General features: G+C 41.1%; 1 protein-coding gene across 2 annotated transcripts in view; it reads left to right on the plus strand.

Moving 5' to 3' along the window:
- The window catches only part of LOC117410771 (tetratricopeptide repeat protein 7A-like), a 99,628-nt gene that overhangs the window by 60,446 nt on the left and 15,492 nt on the right, over positions 1-23,690 (plus strand). For both annotated transcript variants that reach the window (XM_059024826.1, XM_034017562.3), the window contains exons 18-19: positions 1,624-1,758; positions 6,242-6,444. In XM_059024826.1, coding sequence (XP_058880809.1) covers positions 1,624-1,758; positions 6,242-6,444 — 338 coding nt within the window. The remainder of the gene's footprint in view (positions 1-1,623; positions 1,759-6,241; positions 6,445-23,690) is intronic.

Raw genomic sequence — 23,690 nt, forward strand, 5'->3', positions numbered from 1 at the left:
ATGCATGTGTTTGTGTGTGTAAGCGTAGCAGTGCTATATTTACAGCAGGTACTGTACACATTCAAATGGTTTATCTGTTACAGTGTGAATAAAAACTGCATATTCTGACTGCAGTTGTTTTACTGGTATTCACAGATCTGAAACAGCATGTCTTAGTAGCAAGATGCATGCTGATTCGCATGTGAGCCATATAGCCCTGTTTAGGCACTACTGTATTGTCTCTGCAGATTACCAGGGCAAACAATGAGAAGAGCATTCAGATCTTGGAATATGACTGCACCCTGTCTGTGCTTTGTTTAGGAATGTCCTTTACAGTTTGCTGTGGTTCAGAGATACTTACTTCATGCAGGGAAAGTATTTGTCAAGGTGCGGCCATGGTGTTTCCAGCGAGCAACGCTCACACACTCAGAAAGTCCTTCTCTATTCAGTGTGTCTCTGCAGCAGCTTTGGTGCCACTGTTTGTCAGGGGATAGGGCAGTGAGACTGTGCAAGCAGCAGACTGTGCAGTAATTGCACTGTAAATGATAGATCTCCTGCTACTGAAGAGGTCAAGTAGCTTGCAACAGTAAGGTAAGCACTGCCTCTCTTGGAGGCGGCCTTACAGCATAACCTCAATTTAGCTCGTACAGGAATCAAAGGACGTGATAAATCTGCAACGCTGCTGTCACATACCAGGGACACTTGACTGGGAAATACCACCTGCTCAGCTCCAATCCTCTGTCAAGCCTCCTCCTCTTTAAAGCCAGCATGGCACTCTTCACACTCTTGGTTTCCAGTGTGTAAGTGTTTGTATTGTAATTTTGTATCTGTGTGTTTCCTAGAATATTTGTTGGGTGATGTTTTTTTTCCTCAGGTAGAATGGGTTTTAGTGATGAGGTATGTGGCACAGCAGGCTAATTTACTAGCATTTCATCACTGAAGTCATTAAAGTCATCATTACAATGCCACCTCAGCTTGATACCGTATCTGAATAGATAGTCCCACTGTTCTTCAGCTTTCATGGACACCAAGTGCACATCAATTTTTCTAAAAATATGTATACCCCTATACAGTATATATATATATATATATATATATATATATATATATATATATATATATATATATATATATATATACTGTATATGTATATATATATATATATATAGAGAGAGAGAGAGAGAGAATGAGAATTCTTTTCTTTCTACACAGCTGAAGAAGGGGTTTTGTCCAAAACGTCCTGAAATAAAATAAAAGATGTTTTAATCCTATAAACCTTTTGTGTACATAAAAAAATAAAAAAATAAAAACAAAAAAAAATCATAAATTTCATATACTAACAGAATATACAGTATTTTTGATAAATTACATAGATTGATAGTCAGGGATATATTCAAGTCTGGTAAATGCTGATAAAAAGCAGGCTGGTCGACACACTGTTACAGATGCTGCTTTTCTCAAAGTCCCCTTTTCTTTTAATGATTAAAACAGTGCGGTATTTAAATCTGCCGCTCTTGCGATCTCTTGGATGGACCCTGGTATCTCCTGTGCCCTTGACTGCATTCTTCAAACTAGCTCCTGACAGCTTCACCTCTGAGCAGCTTCCTGCCACCTGCCACTGACTTCCCTGTGTGTTACGTTTAGGCTCCCAGCGCACCCCCTCCATCGCAGAATCGCGGCTGGAACAGGCCATGTCGGAGATGTCAGCCTACAGCACCACGCAGAGGCAGGGGCCGGTGCAGATGTGGACCACTCTGGAGCACATCTGGCTGCAGGCTGGTATGTCCTCATCATGAACATCTGGGCTGTAAAGACATGTGACGCTGTATTCATTACTGCAATGAGGTCTATAATATTATTATTATAGATACACAGATTGTTCACTGTAGAGCTCCAAATAAATAAATCAATCAAGCTGATTCTTGCTGGTATCAATCACTTCCTGTGAAGTAGGTCACTTGGCCTGAATGCAGCCAGACCAGTGTGACGAATGAAGCTGAGCTGCCTTTAAGGCAATGAAGTAGCAGCAACTTTAACAGAGTGCAGCCTTTGTGGTATCTAAAGCAGAGAACCAAATTAGTGATTATATTCCTAGGGCTTGCAATAAAATAGATTTGTATGTTTCAGGTATACTGTTTATCACTGTATCAATGTGTTATATGACTTGTATAGAGACGGCTAACCAACAATGTGTCCATATATCAAGCTCTGTATACTCCCTCATACTCCCTCATACCCTCTCTTGAGATCCCATGCTTCTTTGCTGCTTACTGTGGCCTTTGCCATTTAAATGCACAGTGCTTGTTTGGGCAGTTTAATGGCAAATAGCAAATGCTTTTATTTTCACATTATCTCAGAAAAAGTACTTAAGCTTTTCTCTGGTCTTGATAATGATCAATGATAAGAAGACAGCCATTGCTAAACCTGTCATTTTCATTGTGGTAGATTAACCCTTACAACCCCTCCTGAAATGAGGAACTACTTCTGCACAGCTGGTTTGAGTCGTGTGTGATGACATCATGTTGTTTGCTGGCCTGTCCCGTGAAGTTTTTCTTTTAATATTTTACGGTGCTCTGAGTATATTGAGTTATTATAATTTCTCTAAATCTGCCTTTACCTTTAAGCTTAATTTTGAGCTTGTCTGAAGCTTTTGACTCTGCCAGCCCCAACAACTCTTTCTCTATAAATGTAGAGTAGGTGGGCTGGCAGAGTTGAAAGGTCATTTTGTCACATGATTTGAATGGAATGATTTGAACCAGCGACCCCGTGCATCGCAAGCGAGCATCTTAACCACAGTGCAAAAGAGCCGGGTTCGTCTGTATTTGTGATGTTTGAGCTTTTGATCCGAAACGGCAGTGTATCACACAACACTGCTCATTGCACAAATTGAAAGCCAGAAAAAGGTAGAGAACATTATGTTTGAGCAATGCAACCCAGAAACAAAACTTTTGATGCTACTTATTACTCTTTTAAAAATCCTTCCCAAATACAGTATACACAGGAAAACGTATTTAAAAAAGTGCATTTTACAGTAAGTGTGGTTGCAGTGCTGAAGGGGTTAAAGTGTCTTGAAGCCGCTGAAGTACATACTGTCAGAGGAAACCCTTTGATAAAGATTAATACCATGAGAGCTAACAGTGAGTGTGTCCTGCCTGCTGGGGCTGGCCACCAGAGAATGCACTGGGGACAAGCCTAACCGGTCGGGCTCACATTACAGGAGTTCCAGTGAATGCCCTTATTTAGTAAAGTCTGAGATTAGTGCAGAGGCACAGCGTCCTGCTCAAAGCACTGGGGAGGCTGGGTGAACAAAGGGGATACTGGAATCACTTGAGTACAGGGGGAAAAAAATGTGATGTGCAATGAGAGAATGGCAGGAAGACAGGGGTGGGGAGCAGCAGGCTTTTCATTTGCAATGTAAAAATAAAGCCAATCCAGCTGCAGGTGTCAATGTTTGTCATTGAGGAAGGTATAAAAGGGACTTGCTAATTACACTTCACTGTAAGGATGAAATGGCTCATGTGCACAGGCTGCTTTTATAGTTATTGTTGTTTAAGTGGTACATTCCAACAGCATGGCTGTATTCCTGTGACTCAGACAATAGAATACAAGACAAATGTATTTTGACATTGCGCCCTTCACGCCATGGCAACCCAGAGCTCTGTACACAGTTAAAAACTGAACAAAATAGCTCATATGCACAATATGGACAAGCTGAAGCCTTTTAAGTTTAGTGACAGGTTTACTAGAGAAGATAAAACATGTCAAGTAGACAAATGTTTCTGCTAATGCCTTCATGACAAAAGCTGAAAATGTTTGTGCTTGAGCCAGAGACCCCTGTTTGAAAACAGTTTTGCCTTAGTGTTTCAAACTAACCTGTTGAAGAGTATTGAACACAGGAACTGTAATCTATTAAGTCCAGCGGTCATCTTTTGACAACTGGTTTCTGAGACCCTAAACTGGCACTAATCTTTACCTTGCCAGGCAAAAGGTTTTTAACGGTAAGCCCAATGAATTTCGTGGGAAAGATTTACCTCTGAGATCAAACACTAGTCTCATAATCATTTCTATCTCAATTGAGCTTGGTTTTCTGTTTCTTAAAATGTCTTAGTTGGTTTCCAAGGATAGTCTAGCTGAGAGGAAATATCTCATTCCCACCCATGTCTCGTTTGAGTGCTGTGCTATTGAGATCCTCTCAGACAGACCAGCTGAACAGATTTGAAACCAGGGTTTACTGCCTCGTAGCCCATCAGTGATACCCACCAGCGGCCCGTTTCATAAAGACTTGCGATTGTGATTTGCTATGCAGCTATTTGCGTTTCATAAAGCACATCGCAAGTTCCGTCGCGTGCAAAAGTGTTTTTACCATCTGCGCTAGGAGAATCAATGACTCGACAATCGACTTGAAAGCAGATACAATGGCAGCAGGTATTTCAAGAAAGGCCAATTTTACAACAGAAGAGAAATTAATACCATCATAGAACTTGTAGGTCAACATAAAGCTCTCATATTTGGAAATATGTCTCCAACCTTAACAAACGAAGAAAAGAAAAAAAGTGGGATATTATCACGGACGAAGTCAATGGTATTGGAGTGAATGTGAGAACAGCCGCATTATTTTGCATTCAAGCTATTAAGCAAGATTTAGGAAGTAGTTTAGTATGCCATAATTGTCATTGATAGTGTAATGATGTCACCACTATTAAAACGATCTGCAATATGGCTTGGATGTTGTTGGAATGGAAATCTTTCCTGCATACATACAGGTGCTCATTGTTGGCAGGGGACAGAATTGGTATCTGGCATCCGTCTACGGATCCAAGTACTCTTGGCAGACCACAGGAAGTGAAGAAGGTAGCATTATCTTTTTTCTGTCGAGTTGTTTGGGAAATCGTATGTAGTCGCTGATGTGGTGACACAAAGCATTGGAAACTTTGAATACACACCTTGATACAGTAGCCTTACTTATACCATGAGTGTCGCCCAGCACTTCCTGATAACTGTATATAACCTTAGTGCCGTTAAGACTTGGAGTGATACTGGTATTGACATATTTTGATGAGTTGTGTTTCTGATTTAATTATCCAGTAATTCACATACATTAATTATCTCTGCTGTCGGCAATCGGTACTGTGATATTAACTCTGCAACGGAATATGTATCAAGAGGATTTGCACGGTCTCTAAATACTCTTTCCCTTTTTAGTTCTCTGCCAAAGCGAGGACGAGCTATTAGGATGAGCGCCATGTTATCTCATAATACAGGATTTGCGATAGAAACTACCCCTTGCAGTTGCTCTCTAGCACTCGCAAGTCTCAGGGGAAAGTCTGCAACGTCTCTTAGTAGTTAATTAAACTCAACACTCCCCCAGTCCTGGGATGTCTTTAAAAAATAAATGTTCACACTCCCCTTATCGGCTTTAGGCTGCCATGGTAACATCAGACTTGGCAACACTGCAAACATGGCAACAAGAATATTTTAAGATACTGTATTGTTCACCGACACAGCACTGCACAGGATAACATAAGAAAACAACTGAACAATCTCACGATTGCAGTCCAATGCATTGTCTGTGTTCCCCCGATCTATCAAGGCTGTGTGGTCCAGTGGTTAAAGAAAAGGGCTTGTAACCAGGAGGTCCCCAGTTCAAATCCCACCTCAGCCACTGACTCATTGTGTGACCCTGAGCAAGTCGCTTAACCTCCTTGTGCTCTGTCTTTCGGGCGAGACGTAGTTGTAAGTGACTCTGCAGCTGATGCATAGTTCACACACCCTAGTCTCTGTAAGTCGCCTTGGATAAAGGCGTCTGCTAAATAAACAAATAATAATAATAAAATAACAAAGCCAAAGCCATAACATTTTGTAAGAAATTTCAAAACACTGTTGGTGGTGTAGTGGGTCAATTCACCAGCCCTTCTCTGGAGATCTGGGTTCAAATTAGGCTTTGCCTTTACAAATGTTTTCAATAGTAAAACCATAGCAAAGTGTAGTAACGTATAATGAAAAAGCATGGTAAAGCACAGGTGAGCATTCTAAAGAATATTAATGCAAATGTCAAACCAGGGTAAACGATGGTAAATGCACAGTATAACCATGGCAAAAGCGTGGGAAAAGTGTAAAAATACCATGCAAAAATACCATGGTAAACATTACGAAGGGAGGTTACAAGTGATGGGGATTGCACCTAGTGGACATTATTCCAACCATATGTGATTTATAGCCAGTACCATAGGGATATACTTTATTTTTTCTCTGTTTTCCATAGCTGAGCTGTTCATGGAGCAGCAGCAGCTGAAGGAGGCCTCGTTCTGTGTGCAGGAGGCGGGGGTGCTCTTCCCAGTGTCCCACGGCGTGCTGCTGATGCGCGGCCGGCTGGCGGAGCTGAAGGGCAGCATGGAGGAGGCCAAGCAGCTGTACGACAAAGCCCTGAGCATCAACCCCCAGGGGGTGCGCATCCTGCAGAGCCTGGTGAGCTGGCACGTTATTACATTATAACATGTCTGGGTGACCACATCACCTAGTCAAGATACTTACCCATGGACCGCAGGCTGAGTCATGCAATCCCTGTATGGTTGGAGTCCCTGTAGTGCATGCAGGGACCTGCACTCCTGCAGGTTAGGACGGAAAAAAATGGTGCAACAGTAGAAGTGATTGGTTGGTACCAGGATTGAAAGACGCCTGCATGTTTTTTAGTGCTTAGTTTGGTATACAGAAAGCAGTGTTCGGAATTGAGGAGAAAACACAGGTAAAATGTAATGTTTCCCAAATTTAAAAATATTAATGTTTGGGTTTGGTAGTGCATTGCATTTCCTTTTTAATACATGATATCTGGTACTAAATTAGGTCAAAGAAAGTTCTCAGTTTCCCTACTGGAATTGTTAGTCTTGCATTTCCCAGTTCATGTCATCTCAGCAGTATTGTATCTTCTTGGTTTCAGATTGTATTTTATTATAATCTGAACAACTCGGTTTTACAGTACATACATACACTTCCCGGTACAGAGCGATTAGTTTGCAATTATGAGGATCCTCTAATTTAATGCGTTGTTTATTTTGATTATCAAAGATATGTTAATCAGATCAAAATAGATATAGCTCATCATTCACTCTGTGTATTGCAAGAATTTATATTTTCGTAAAATATATTTCTGTCCAGTTAAGAGTTCATTGAATCTGAATCTCTTTCCATGTAGCTAAAGGGGTTGCCGTTCCGAGTCCGATGAACAATCTGTTTGATCTCCTGGTGTTGTACTCAACACCCCATCCGCAGTCTACAGGGACGTTATTACAGCAAACATGCAGATAATACAAGATACACCTGAGCTTGTTACCTAGACACACTGTGGCAAATTAAGCTGGGAGTAAAACCTGGAAGGGATGAAACTGCTGTGGAATAGGAGTCTTATTTCCATCCCAGTAGTAGATTCGAAAATCTCAACAACAGGGGATCAGGGCGCAAGTGTATCAGCATTACATAAATAATCCCCTTAAAGAGCCCATGTCCTAACCCTGTATGTTGCAAACGAACACAGCAGAAGATAATTAATACACAGCTGCCTCTCCTCACTCGTTGTGTTTGATCAAACAGAATAATCTGTCAGAGCGGATCTCAACGGATCTCTGCAGATTTCACAGTCTCTGCTGAGAAGAGAGGGAAGCATTTGTATTATTATTATTATTTTTTTATTATTATTATTATTAGAGAGGTAATGATTATCCTTCTATACATTTGGCACAACCCTTATATAAGGTTCCCACAGTAAAAGAAAAGTTTAATAAAGCACATTGTTTTTAGTTTAGAATGCACAGGCTTCAGTCCCCCCCTCCCACAGGCATGAGTCCTTTTAGCACAGAGATGTAATTGATAGAGGAGCTGAGTCAGTTCTGTGGCAGGTTGATGTGCTGATAACTTGTATGATGGTACGTCAGGGTGGTCTGATGGCAGTTACTATGCACAGTGCATTCTGAAATGTCACACTTCTGTATATATACCCTATTCAGTTTTATTCAAGTCTTGTTGTACTGCACTTCACAGCAGTATTATATAAGTAGGTACGGTATGGTTGTGAATGGTAAAGAGTGAAGGGGTGAGGCTCATATGGAAGTGGGTGTGTGGGTGTATTTCACTGAAGCTCATTGTGGTTGGCTGCATTGCCAGCCTATACAGGGACAGATAAGACACAGGGTGAGATGCTGTGGAGAACAAGATGCCATAGATTGCATGGTCCCTGTTTCCTTGTATTTATTATAATAATAGCTTCTCCTGTGGAGCACTGGGAAGGATAGGGGCAGTTCAGTGTTTACCAGGTCGTCGTTTTGAGTAGATAGCCCAGTATTTTAAACAAAGAAATGCACTATCCAAAATTAGACCCTTTAAATGTGCTCCCGGAGCTGTAATGCTGAGAACAACACATCTTCTCAACAGGCCTCTCTTAACACTTGCTGTATAAATATTAATCAAGCAGCTGGAGGGACGGATCATTGTGAATGGCTGTCAAACCTACATTGGCTTATAATGATAGACAAAAACGTTAAGCGCTGATTGATTAGTAAAAAGACGCAGATGTAGGAATGACACTTAGGATAGAAGGGTGCTGAGCTGAGATCATGTAGCTTACCTCTACAAAGGCACAAAACACTGAAGCACAGGGATCTCTTAGTTCCCTGTCAAAATGGCCAGGTTCTGCCTGCTAGATGATTGCATATTCAAAGTGCTCACTGTAACTGTGACCCCAGCGTGGGTCTGGTAAGTCACAATCACTGAACTCCAATTGGGATTCTGCTGAGGCTAGATAGATAAAACCCTTAGAGAATAGCAAGCATGTTCCACTTTAGTTCAGTACATACTGCTGCTCATCAAATATGTCTTGCGTTGTTAACCCAGATGATTGTTAACCCATATGCATTCTCCTTGTCTATCACGAAAAAGAATCCACTGAGACACAATCAAGCCAAAAGCAAGCCTTGCAATCCATTAATGCTGCACAACTGGGAAAGGCAAAACTGGAACAAGCTTGCCAGCTGTAAAATAATTAGCTGGTAATGACCCCCACTGTGCTGGCAGTGAGGGCTATTTATATTAACGACCAGGGAGGAAGGTCATGGAGAACACGGCCTGGGCTTCTTCATCTGCAGGCTGGTCAAATCCGTAAGGGATCTTTTTACGGCCCCTGGGTTCCAGGGACTGAGAAAATGGGACGAGAGCATCTCATTGGATTATAGAGCAGCAAAGACAGCAGTCTACTCACTTGCAAAAAAGTCCACTCAACAGATGGGAAAATAGCATAGTGAGAATTTCACCCCGCGCTTTGGGGAAACTACTGCAGGTTTGCCGAGCAACTTGGATAATAACCAAGCTGAAAAAGTGTAAAAATACCATTGCGTCCGAGAATATTATAGTATATTCCATGTTTCTTGTTTCAGTCTAGAAATGATATATCTCTGGTAGTTATTGTACATCCTAGCAAATGACCAACATAACAATATTACCTCTATCATCAATAAGTAACGTAGCAAGAAGACAGCCCTACTATCTTCACAGACCCAAATTAGCACGAGTGACTAACTTGATTAAAGTAACAGTAGGTTATACAATACAAGATTAGTGTTAAATGGGGTCTGTTAGACCAGCTGGAAAAATAATTGAAGGACATACACAAGACCAGTGGTTAACTGACCTGTGGAGTGGACCGCACTAGCAGTCTGTCTGAGTGAAGTTTCATAGACCGTTTTATTTAGATTTATATATTTTGGTAGACCATTGCAGTTACCTTGAAGAATTCCTGGCTAGTCAGTCAACCATATATTTTCAAGTTATTATTTTCAAACTATTATTTTGATCCTGCAATGGATCAAAATAATAGTTTTAATAGTGTTTTACTCATGACATGGGGAAATACCCTGGGCCAATTGTCCAGGCTCTGCCCATTACATATTCCAGTAATCTCTGTGATTTAATCTCGGTGCCTATGAGATGGAAAAGCTGCTGAGCAGTGAGAGAAGCCAGGTTTGCCTTATTAACTTGCATCCCAACCCTCACAGACAAAACCAGGTCAGCACGTTACATTAAAAATGCCATATTATAAGAGAGCTGTAGTAGCACACTAAAGGACCTGGGGCAGAAGGAACCTTGCTGCTGTTCATCAATTCTTTTCTTTATTACTGTGAAAGAGCCAGCATTGGTGCACGTGTATTCAGTGTTCATAGTTGTAATGGGATTGTGAATAAACAAGACAGACGTTCTGCAAGCTTTTTCTAAAGCTACAAACCTAATGACAATTCAGATATAATCTCTTATTTTTTTGTGTTGTTTTATTTCATAATTTACAGCTTGCTTATGTGTCTCATGAAGTACAGAGACAGCCAGTCAGTTAGATTTAATGAGGACTAATGTACATCCAACTGTGCATAAAAAGACTGCAATTCCTAAGAGGGGCTCTGATATGAATTGTAGTAGAATAATATAAAAAAAAATCTTGTGCAAGTAGTTAATCTGTGAACCCATAGATTTGAGAAGAATGATTCAGAAACAAATTCGAAATCAGCTCCTCAATAAGAGCCTAACATTATGAGTTAGTCCATTAACACAGATTTATGGTGTTTATAAGGGACCACTTAACAGTAATAAGAATGTCAAACGCTGTAATGTTTTGGAAATCTCGCCTTGTAATTAACCAGAAATAAGAAGCATTATTGGCCCTTGTCAGATCAGGTTTTGTTTTTATTAATCTGCTGCTGGTGGATCAGGTAACAATGAAACATGTTTTGGTTGTACTTACTTCTCTAGCCTGACAGCTATTGTATAAACACACATTTTGTAGTCTGTAACTGACTCTTGCAAAACAGTTTTTAAAATTGTTTTGAATTCGCCTCCCTTGGGTCTCTGGTAAATGGATTGTGAGTAATTCAGCTTCACAGTAAACAGCCTGGTTTCCCTTTCAACAGCTATCTTTTGCATCTCTTTCGGGTACGTTGAGAAGGCGACAGGATGATTCCCAGCAGAACAGGCAAAGCCAGAGAAAGATTAATATCATTAAAAAATGTACAGTAGTTTTTAAAAAAAAAAAATTCGAGAAGAGACAAAATGGCTAAGATCCCGGCCGACAGAATTCAGTTCTAAGAATAGCGTTATGGAGTTGCTAAGATGCTGTGTTTTAATTGACATCCTGTGTCTTAATTGGGTTCTGTCATCATGGGAAGCCTAATGAGAAAGGTAGGGGTGAGTGCTGCTCAGTCTGCCTCTTCTTGTTACAGTATCTCTTAAAAACTCACTTTTACACTTGATTGTGTCAGAGATCTGTTGATGACTTCACTGTCTCAGGGATGCCATTTGTGTTGGGCTGTGGGGGTCAAGAAAGCAAACACACAGTTATGTGTAAAACCTAACAGTGTATTGGGGGAATATTTGTTTGTCTTTCTGTTTATTACCAGCGGTATTCAAGACAGATATCCATGGACATTCTAGTTTAGAGTAGTTGTTCAACAGGGTCATTTTAATAAAGTACAGTGGTAAAAGCAGGACTGAGTGGTGTGCAGGTGGGGTCATGCAGTCAGGGGAGTGCAGGATTGCGTCCTGGCTGAGGACTGAGTGGTGTGCAGGTGGGGTCATGCAGTCAGGGGAGTGCAGGATTGCGTCCTGGCTGAGGACTGAGTGGTGTGCAGGTGGGGTCATGCAGTCAGGGGAGTGCAGGATTGCGTCCTGCCTGAGGACTGAGTGGTGTGCAGGTGGGGTCATGCAGTCAGGGGAGTGCAGGATTGCGTCCTGGCTGAGGACTGAGTGGTGTGCAGGCTGGGGAGTGCAGTCAGAGGAGTGCAGGATTGCGTCCTGGCAGTACAAAGCTGGCAATCTTATTATAGGAATTCCAGGGACTGTTGTATTGCCGCTGGTACTCCTACAGTGGCCTCTACTGGCAGAGCTCCTGGTGTAAAGAGGAAGTTGGCTGTCATGGGGTTGGAGGACACCCACCAACTTCTACTTCTCTCTCTCTCTCTCTCTCTCTCTCTCTCTCTCTCTCTCTCTCTCTCTATATATATATATATATATATATATATATATATATATATACTGTATATATAGATATATATGGATCTAAAAAACATCATATAAAAAATTGTAGATAGATTACAGTCGTTATGTGTATTTCCATCAAATTGTTAACAGTGATGTTTTTTTGTAGGTTTTTTTTCTTTTTTCTTTCTGTTTACCCAATCCTTATTGGAAATGCTGAATAGATATACAGAACAGGTGCATGCAATGCAACTGCATACCCAATCTTTACTGGAAATGCTGTGTAGCTATACAGAACAGGTGCATGCAATGCAACTGCATACCCAATCTTTACTGGAAATGCTGTGTAGCTATACAGAACAGGTGCATGCAATGCAACTGCATACCCAATCCTTATTGGAAATGCTGTGTAGATATACAGAACAGGTGCATGCAATGCAACTGCATACCCAATCCTTACCTGAAATGCTGTGTAGATATACAGAACAGGTGCATGCAATGCAACTGCTACCCAATCCTTACTGGAAATGCTGTGTAGATATACAGAACAGGTGCATGCAATGCAACTGCATACCCAATCCTTATTGGAAATGCTGTGTAGATATACAGAACAGGTGCATGCAATGCAACTGCATACCCAATCTTTACTGGAAATGCTGTGTAGATATACAGAACAGGTGCATGCAATGCAACTGCATACCCAATCCTTATTGGAAATGCTGTGTAGATATACAGAACAGGTGCATGCAATGCAACTGCATACCCAATCCTTATTGGAAATGCTGTGTAGATATACAGAACAGGTGCATGCAATGCAACTGCATACCCAATCCTTACTGGAAATGCTGTGTAGATATACAGAACAGGTGCATGCAATGCAACTGCATACCCAATCCTTATTGGAAATGCTGTGTAGATATACAGAACCGGTGCATGCAATGCAACTGCATACCCAATCCTTATTGGAAATGCTGTGTAGATATACAGAACAGGTGCATGCAATGCAACTGCATACCCAATCCTTACTGGAAATGCTATGTAGATATACAGAACAGGTGCATGCAATGCAACTGCATACCCAATCCTTACTGGAAATGCTGTGTAGATATACAGAACAGGTGCATGCAATGCAACTGCATACCCAATCCTTACTGGAAATGCTGTGTAGATATACAGAACAGGTGCATGCAATGCAACTGCATACCCAATCTTTACTGGAAATGCTGTGTAGATATACAGAACAGGTGCATGCAATGCAACTGCATACCCAATCCTTACTGGAAATGCTGTGTAGATATACAGAACAGGTGCATGCAATGCAACTGCATACCCAATCTTTACTGGAAATGCTGTGTAGATATACAGAACAGGTGCATGCAATGCAACTGCATACCCAATCTTTACTGGAAATGCTGTGTAGATATACATAACAGGTGCATGCAATGCAACTGCATACCCAATCCTTACTGGAAATGCAGTCCGCTGTGCTGTAGAGACAATAAAAGCTGGCATCACTTTGGCTTTCATTCACCCAGTGCTGAATGAACAAGCTGGATAATAAGCAGACGAACGCTTGTCAGCAAAACTTCTAAGGGACGTGACAGATGATAATTGAGAAGCGGGGGCTACTGTTGTAGCTGCTGAATGATGGAACAATTGTCTAAAACAAACTGGTGCTTTACAGTTGTGTAGATGCTTAGGGACTTCAACAGTCATGTTCAATTTTACACAAAAATATAACCCCTCTGTTTCTTTTAACTACATTCTTCCATAGTTTAGTCTTCTATGCCATTTACCCCAGGATTAAATTGTAATTATGGAACTGCTACACTTATATCAGCTTTTATAAAACACCACATATCAAAACTAGTCTTATGAAGTAAGTCACACACTGTGTACATTAGAAGGCCACTCATTTTTAAAGGGTATTAAATGGTAATGAATTGCACACGGCCAAGCTTTCACATTCAGCACCACAGACAGCACTCTGTGTTTTGAATCTCTGTTGTTTGTTATTATTATTATTATTATTTATTTCTTAGCAGGCGCCCTTATCCAGGGCGACTTACAATCGCAAGCAAATACAAATACATTCAAGTGTTACAATACAAGTCATACAATAAGAGCAAGAAATACAATAATTTTTTTCAAGTGTGACAAACCACAATTCAATAATACAGCAGATAATAGTGAAAGTTACATCAGGATATGATTAAATAGTGATAGTTACATCAGGATATGATTAAGTACAAAATACTACAGGTTAAACACTTGGCAGATTACAATATTCTGAAGTACAGGATTAAATGTAGTAAAATAGGGGGCAGATAAGAGCAAAATAAAGCATATTTAAATGAAGGGTGATAGTGTCCCAGGATACAACAGAGGAGTTCTACAGGTGCTGTTTGAAGAGGTGAGTCTTAAGGAGGCGCCGGAATGTGGTCAGGGACTGGGCAGTCCTGACATCTGTAGGAAGGTCGTTCCACCACTGCGGAGCAAGGGTGGAGAAGGAGCGGGCTCGGGAGGCAGAGGAGCGTAGCGGAGGTAGAGCCAGTCTTCTAGTGCAGGCGGAGCGGAGAGGTCGAGTGGGGGTGTAGGGAGAGATGAGGGTCTGGAGGTAGCTGGGTGCAGTCTGGTCAAGGCATCTGTAGGCTAAATGTTAAAATGTGTTTGCCAGGCAGTGATACAAATAAACATTGTGATCACACTTCATTCGCATCAAGTTTTCTCAAAAACATTTAATTAACATGTCAAAAGAGACCCATATCGCTGGTTAGCAGTGCCTCTTTTCTAATTATTTTAGACCCAACCTAACTTCTGAATAAGACTGAGATTCCACAGTAAGCAGTGTGTGCCTGGTCTATAACACTGAGATTCCACAGTAAGCAGTGTGTGTCTGGTCTATAACACTGAGATTCTACAGTAAGCAGTGTGTGTCTGGTCTATAAGACTCAGATTCCACAGTAAGCGGTGTGTGCCTGGTCTATAAGAATGAGATTCCACAGTAAGCAGTGTGTGTCTGGTCTGTACACCCTAGACTGTTCAGTGTGCAGTATTTACACACCTCACCCCAGACTGTTCAGTGTGCAGTATTTACATGTCTCACCCCTGACTGTTCAGTGTGCAGTATTTACACACCTCACCCCAGACTGTTCAGTGTGCAGTATTTACATGTCTCACCCCTGACTGTTCAGTGTGCAGTATTTACACACCTCACCCCAGACTGTTCAGTGTGCAGTATTTACATGTCTCACCCCTGACTGTTCAGTGTGCAGTATTTACACACCTCACCCCAGACTGTTCAGTGTGCAGTATTTACACACCTCACCCCAGACTGCTCAGTGTGCAGTATTTACACACCTCACCCCTGACTGTTCAGTGTGCAGTATTTACACACCTCACCCCTGACTGTTCAGTGTGCAGTATTTACACACCTCACCCCAGACTGCTCAGTGTGCAGTATTTACATGTCTCACCCCTGACTGTTCAGTTTGGAGCTACAGTCACAACAGTGTTCTTTATATGTCAGGTTGTCATATCTTGATTATACCTTTTAAGCCAGCGCAAGTTGTATGGCTTCCAGCAATATTCCTATTCAGTAAAATTCCTCCAATGTACCACGAGAGCCACTCTGTCACTCCCTTTCAATAAGAAGACCACCTGAGTTTCTCCCTCTATTATGATCAGCCCCCTATTAATAATATGTCGGTGCAATTAATATATCGGTAAACCATCCTTACTTGCATGTGGTATAATAAATACATTGATTGATTGGGGAAAACTAAACTGAAATGAACCTTTCCCAGCCAATAATTTAACTTAAAACAGAAACCAGGACCATAGGAAACAACTGGAATTCTTTAGGATGGAGGGTAGAAGACATTTCTTTACACAGTGGTGAGTAAAGTATGGAATGGGTTACTTTGCCATGTTGTTGATGTTGAATCACTTGAGCACTGACGGGCTGAATGACCTCTCCTCGCTTGTAATGATCGCATGGACATGCTCAATCTTCCCTTAGCCACCAGGACATGTAGCAAAAACCCTATCATCCAGAAAAAATTTACAGCTGATTAGATAATGCAAATACATTATTCATATTACTCCAGCCTTTCTGTCACATTAAGAGATTGCCTAGCAACAAGAGAATGTATTCTGGTGAGCTGGGTACATACAGTATGACAAATATACTACTTACAGTGCAGTGTGGGGGGGGGGAGGGGGAGAAGACAATATTGCACCATTAGCACCAACCCAATAAATCTAAGTAAATCTGGGAGGGTCATATTTATATCGTTTTGTTAGATTCCGCCAGCTTTAGTTTCGTGCGCAAGATACTGCAGGGTGTTTATCAAAACTCTGCACAGCTCTCTGATTACACTGTGACAATACACTCTGCTTGTGGAGGGGGTTCGAATCCAGCCAGGATAAGAACCCTTTTATGTATCGCCTATAAGGTAGCAGCTCATTTAGAGCTTAGCCAATGCTTCGTTGGCGAAGGTGTAAGTGAAATGGTTGAAGGAACTGGGAATAACTTGAGTTCCACCTTTGAGCTGGGGCCCTATGATTGAACCCATGTCAGAGAACATTAAAGATGTCCTAAATCTTGTAATGCCATCAGTAGAGTAGGTGCATTCTCCTCCCTTTGCCTTAATCTCTGGATTATGCCCCCTCATCCTCACACACATTACACATGCACTGCGTATCAGTCCTAGCAACTCCAGCAACAATTTACACTTGCATTCTATGATATATTATTTTACTGGCTTACATCCTTGATATTGTTGCTCTTTACCATGCTTTTCCCTATAGTTACACTATGCATTTACTATAGATTACCCTGGTTTGCCATTTTTTAAATATGTTTTACAATGCTTACCTATGCTTTACCATGCTTTCACTGTGCTTTAGTACACTTTGCTGTGCTTTTACTATGGGAAACTTTTATAAGGGATTAAACACAGGGATGTGTCAAAGACTGTATATTGTTGGGCCTTCTGGCACCCATGTTTCATATTTATAAGCTTATTTTGATTATAAAGATATTACGTCTGGATTCCTCCAAGTTGGGTGTCTTTGAAAAAAGAACACTGCTCCAGTTGTTCAAATACCTAATTGAACACCTTCAAATAAGGGCTATCAGTAGGAATTAGGAAAACAACTTTAACAACTGATAAAAACTCCTATCGCTGCAGCTGCACTCTAGTCATGTTATCATAAGCGCAGCTCATTTTTATTGCGTCCAATATTTGCTTAAAAGGTTCAGCAGAGCTGAGAAGTGTTTAAATATTTATCAGGTTTTTTTGAAGCGCTGCAGATGGTTTATTGAACCGTGGCTTTTGATTAGTGCACTTCTTTGATAATTAGATCAGACCCAATGATGAGGAAAAGGTTCTTCCTGAACGCATTAGCTTCGTGGCACAGTGCTTAAAAAACATAACCCCTCTCTGAAACTGAGAACCACTCACAGTCGAGCTAAACTGCATCTGTGATGGCTCAGAAACCAAAAGATCTTCCTGGGCATTATACTAGATATTATCTACTTACAAATAACTCAGACATCCCTGGAGACTCTCAATAGCTTGAACCCTAATAAAGGGCTGGTTTGAACTCTAATACCTAATGGTAGTCTGTGGATTGATGGAATCAGACACCACTTCCAAATACAAGATCACTTCCTGAACTCGTGGTAGTATTCATTTTTATATTCAGACACAGCTGGTGAAAATGTCCCCCTTTGTTTAGCTGTCTGAATCATGCTGAAAAGCAATTGAGTATATCTTTTCTCCATTGAGGAAGATATGTGGTTGAGTTTGAATATAAGAGATAAAACAGACACAGTTACCATCCACAGTTACAAAGACTGAACCTCTGGTCTCCTCCCTTTAATCCAGCATCCTGTCCTGTATTCACCAGTAGAGTGCATACACACAGGCATCACCACTCACTGAAGCTGTTCTATAAACATTAGCATTTCAACGTCTTCCTCTTGTTCCGCATGCAACATTGTCAGTACACACAATTAACAGTATGAAATCAGCAGAGGGAGAGTTAGTCTCTGAGAATCACACCACAGGTTCAGCCAGGCTATTGCTGCTGTGAGCTGATGTTCAGGATACTTCTCAGCTTTTTATTGCTGGATTCTACAGTAGAGCAGTCACTTTGACAGCATCTTCATCACAGTGGATGGTGCATCTTAGCCTTTGACTGCATGTTTTTTTTTTTCCTCTAGCTCAAGGAGTATTATAGTCTGCAGTGCATACCACTTTCTTGTTAAGTACATCTTAATACTTTAAATGTTGGTTCCAGGCCAGTTTTTTGCAATCCGGCTGACCCCTGCTTGACAGTGCTTCCATAACAGGGAAAAGGATTTCACAGTGCTTTTTTAAAATTTGTATTCTTTATTATAATAAATGAGCTGTCAAACTGTAGTCAGTACTTGCCTTGGCACAATTCTAGAAGACTACTGTATACCGTGAACGAGGGCTGTCTTCCCTGCCTGTGCCAAGGGGCAGGAGGAGATGTGAAAGGCAGGCAGTTTTGCAGCCGCAGTAAGAGAAAGGGGGCATGAAAGTGAGGTGTGAATGAAGTGAGTGGGTTTTATCTGAACTGGAATATCAGGAATATCAATGCCTTGGCCACATATGGTAAATGCATTAGGCTTTTTAGAAGCTGTTTAAGATGCCTAATTAAAGCACAAAGTGTCGATACCGCTGTACAAAAGAGTGGGCTTAAGTCTTCATTTTTGATTGCGTCACCTTCCCCTGTGCACGCTACACTCTCCCTTGCCAGCCTCAAGTCCGCCCTCGGATTTGCTCACCAGCCTACAGCCTTCTAAGTGCAATGCGGGGTACCTGCATCCACTTCTGACACAAATGTGACCTGGATGGCTTAAGGGTGACGTCAGGCCAGGAAATGAATGGAGATCAACACCAGACTGTGGTAATGAATGCGCTGGTGCACAGATTTAATAATAAATAAAAAGTTTAACAAAACAGAACACTTACTCAATATACAAACAAAACGGCAAGATGGCCAAAACAAACACTGGAGAAATACTAAATAAAACGAGTATCACGCTGGTGTAAAACCAGCATGAATAGCAATTGTATTTATCTGTCTAAAGCTTACTCCCGACTCTCTCTCCCATTCTCTCCACACTGAACACCCAACCCCTAACCCCCAGTGAGTGATTCGTGCCTCTATATATACAGCTGTGCTGGGGCTCAATTGCCAATTAATCATTCACTTGAATCCCGGCACGTGAACTAATTTGTGCAATCCCCGTGCTCACATACTAATACACATTTTATCTGCACGTGAAGTGATTATGTAATCCCTGTGCCTAAATACAAATATACATTTTAAATCACTTGTGCTACATAGCGCAATTTATACCCCATGCACCAATATATACACACCAACAATAACACACTACATACAACATAAAACACAAAATACACATGGGCGGGGCACCCTTCTCAGGCATGCAGTCTGAATTACAGTTTGTTCTCACCTCATGACTAATGGCTACACTAAACCTGTACCTCAGCCCACATGGTGAGACTATATATAGAGAGGTTCAGTGTTAGCTTTCTGTACAGTGGAGTGAGCTCACCAAACACAACTGACATAACTCATCATTTTGAATAATAGGGCTATTTAACCACTTCGTTATTTTAATGGGAACATAAAACTGTTCAAGGCAACTCACACAAGGGCTGTTGCTGAGCTTGTAGCTTGTCTAACTAACCAGACAGACAACTAGAAAGTATAGCGTAAGCACACAGGCATCTGTTTATTATATGACAAGCAGAATCCTTCTGACAGTCGCTTGGGATTCCAAATCCTGGTATCCTGCAAGAACACGACACAGTACAGTTTGGATAAACAAAAATCACAGAGGGTGCTTAGCAACATCAGCCTGTTTTTCCGAAGTGAATGATTGATTCAGCTGGAGGTCAGACTCCGAGCTGAAGCAGCTCAATAACTTCTCTGCCAGTATAAAATTCTTGACTCCATTCACTTATTGCCACCACAAGAACCTCTGAACCGCTGAACCAATACCAATCTGTTTTCCTCTAGTATTGAATGTCCAGCATTTACCTCTTTGCTCAATATACATCCAGCATTTACCAGTCTCAGTATACCAGTGGTTTTGAGCTGGTCTCTTTGCTCAGTATGGACTGGTTGCCTGTTGATTTCGCTTGATCATATTACCAGCCGTGAGATTTTAGAGGATTAGGAGCGAGATTGCTTTTGTTTGAGTTTGATAGTAAATATGTACAATGCAGTTAGCATTACCATGGCAACAATTTTTTTATTGACCAATCTATTTAGCAAAAGAACAATGTGGGAAAGAAAGAAAGAAAGAAAGAAAGAAAGAAAGAAAGAAAGAAAGAAAGAATAGCTAGTGTGCTTTATCATCTTAAATGATTGCATACTATAAGCAAATGCAATATGCTTCACAATAAACCCCCAGGGCTTTTACAGTGCCAGAAATAACACAACATTTTAAGAGCTTGGCAACTCTTTTCAGCACTTAATAATGCCTTTGAGCCAATATAACAGTGGTAGCTTTGGATGCTTTACATCTGTAATTCATCGCTTGTATAAACCACTTCCTCCACCCCAGTCCGTGCATCAGAGGTTGAGAAAACAGGTTTTACAAGATTGAAGCTTGAAGCGTCAATTCAATTGTTGAAGCTACAGTCAAACAGCTCACATGGAAAGAGCAAAAGCAGCGTTGCCATGCGGCTACCTTGTCATGCATTAGGGGCTCGCTATAGGTCTGCTGTGTGTTCGTTAGGAGCCACCAGAAGGTTGACATTTGAATAGCATTTGGTTATATTGGCTGTGCAGTATGTGCAATGTGGAGTTGATTTGACTTTATGTTAAACTGGAAGCAGTCCAGACAGAGAGGATTGAATATACCTGGCAGGTATTTTAAACAGCAATGTTTAATATTAAAACATATAAGTCAGGCACCATGGGTGTAAATGTATCGCTTGTCTCTCAGGTGTATAATGTCTTGCAAGAAGAACTAATTCAGATCCTTTTGATTTGCTGTGCAGGTAACCACAGGCTTTTATTTCATTACTTTTACATGTATCACAAAATGCTTCACAGGACACAGATTACACCACACAGTAAACTGAACCCAGGGGCGCTACACAAGCAGTCAGCTGTACTTACTGTAAACAGTGTCCTACAATCCACCACAGTAAGCACAGAAAAACTGATTATCAGAAAACAGAATGGGGTCGTTGTTGGCTCAGTGGATTAGCAAAAGAACTGGGCACATCTGTCAATTATTGGGGATATGTACCTTGTAGCGAGTACCTTTTTTTAATCAATTTGTGCTGAATGTTTTCAGGCTGTTGAGTAATAAGCTCATTGCTGATGCACAGGAACCAAAGCCACAAGGAAACGAATCCCATTCATTTTGGAGGAAAAGATATTGTGATAAATCAGTGCGTGGGTAAACGTATAAAAGGAATAATAATGACCAAATCAAATGGGATTCATAATGTGAAGTTTGTATAAAAATATTACATAGTTTTCAAATATGAATGTTTCATATGCGTGTGGATCATACAGGAAGATTACAATTTATTATAATTGTAATTATTATTATTATTATTATTATTATTATTATTATTAGTAGTAGTAGTAGTAGTAGTAGTAGTAGTAGTAGTAGTAGTAGTAGTAGTAGTTGTTGTTGTAGTAGTAGTAGTAGTTGTAGTCGTTGTAGTAGTCATAGTAGTAGTCGTCATAGGCGTCAACTTTTGTGTCTGCCAGGGAGGACCAGTTTGTGGAGTTGCGGGTTAAATAACTATGATTTACTACGATAATTAATGAACTCACATACCTTAATGCTCGTTTTACTTTAACAGCTGCAATAGTCCTGATTGTGAAGCGTTCACACTGCAGTTTGATAGAACTGTACCGGTATGGACTGAGAAATGCATTTGCACTATGCAGGACTTTTTCATTTTAGCCACATTTTGAAAGTTTGATTTCATGACAATGATTTTTTAATGTTTTTTTTCCATGTATTCCTAGCTTCACTGGGCGTTTGGGTATTTTAAAATCTGTGATGTATTATATGCCTACAACCTTGTCATTAGTGTTGTCATGCAGCTATCTCGCCAGCATCTGCTGCAGAGCTTGGTAGATAGAATGAAAGAGCAGAGAAGGGTTCCCCCTGCAACCCATTCTGTGACAGGTGCACCAATTGAATCTGAGTTATAAATGCATGGGCTAGTTTACCAGGGAAAGGGTGAAGGGCCAGGCCCCTGTGGCCATTGCTTCAGGAGATGACAGCTTTATTATTATTATTATTATTATTATTATTATTATTATTATTATTATTATTATTATTATTATTATTATTTATTTCTTAGCAGACGCCCTTATCCAGGGTGACTTACAATCGTAAGCAAATACATTTCAAGTGTTACAATACAAGTAATACAATAAGAGCAAGAAATACAATAACTTTTGTTCAAGTGTGACAAACCACAATTCAATAATACAGCAGATAATAGTGATAGTTACATCAGGATATGATTAAATAGTGATAGTTACATAAGGATATGATTAAATACAAAATACTACAGGTTAAACACTTGGCAGATTACAGTATTCTGAAGTACAGGATTAAATGCAGTAAGATAGGGGGCAGATAAGAGCAAAATAAAGCACATTTAAATGAAGGGTGATAGTGTCCCAGGATACAAACAGAGGAGTTCTACAGGTGCTGTTTGAAGAGGTGAGTCTTAAGGAGGCGCCGGAATGTGGTCAGGGACTGGGCAGTCCTGACATCTGTAGGAAGGTCATTCCACCACTGCGGAGCAAGGGTGGAGAAGGAGCGGGCTCTGGAGGCAGGGGAGCGTAGCGGAGGTAGAGCTAGTCTTCTAGTGCAGGCAGAGCGGAGAGGTCGAGTGGGGGTGTAGGGAAAGATGAGGGTCTGGAGGTAGCTGGGTGCAGTCTGGTCAAGGCATCTGTAGGCTATTACAAGAGTCTTGAACTGGATGCGAGCGGTGATCGGGAGCCAGTGGAGCGAGCGGAGTAGTGGAGTAGCGTGGGCGAAGCGAGGCAGAGAGAACACCAGGCGGGCAGCAGAGTTCTGGATGAGCTCTGCTCTCTCGTTCCTCCTCTGAACTCCCACCTGGAGCTAGAGAGCTGCAGGCTTTTTATATCATGGCAGAGGGGTTTAACCAATTAGTAAATCATCCTATTATACCCCTCGGCCACAATCTGCACGGGTTTATTAAATGGGTTGTGGATGGGGCTACCCATCCACACTAAACAAAACAATCGGCTACGCCGTCATTTAACCAAAACAATAACAAAACATACGGCGCTTCGCCGACATAAAAATAAACAAACACAAACCTATCTGCACAGGGGCGGAGGGGGAGACCCCGATCTAAAATAAAATAAACAAATCAATGTACAGGGCTGCTCGCCCTGTTACACCGACATTTAATCAGTAGAATCAAGATTCAATCACAACACTAGTGAAACAGGTCTCGTGAATAGAGCCCAGTGTCGCTTAATTATAATGCATCCACAAAGAACATGGTTAGAGGATTGTTATTATATTGACATCTTTCTAAAACAATTTGTGAGTTGTTGAGGTCAAGGTTAAACGTGTGACTTAGAGCACAGCCCCACTCACTGGTGTTCAGCTTCATTCTGCA

This window comes from Acipenser ruthenus, chromosome 6 (genome assembly GCF_902713425.1).
Source record: "Acipenser ruthenus chromosome 6, fAciRut3.2 maternal haplotype, whole genome shotgun sequence".
In the NCBI taxonomy this organism is placed as follows: Eukaryota; Metazoa; Chordata; class Actinopteri; order Acipenseriformes; family Acipenseridae; genus Acipenser; species Acipenser ruthenus.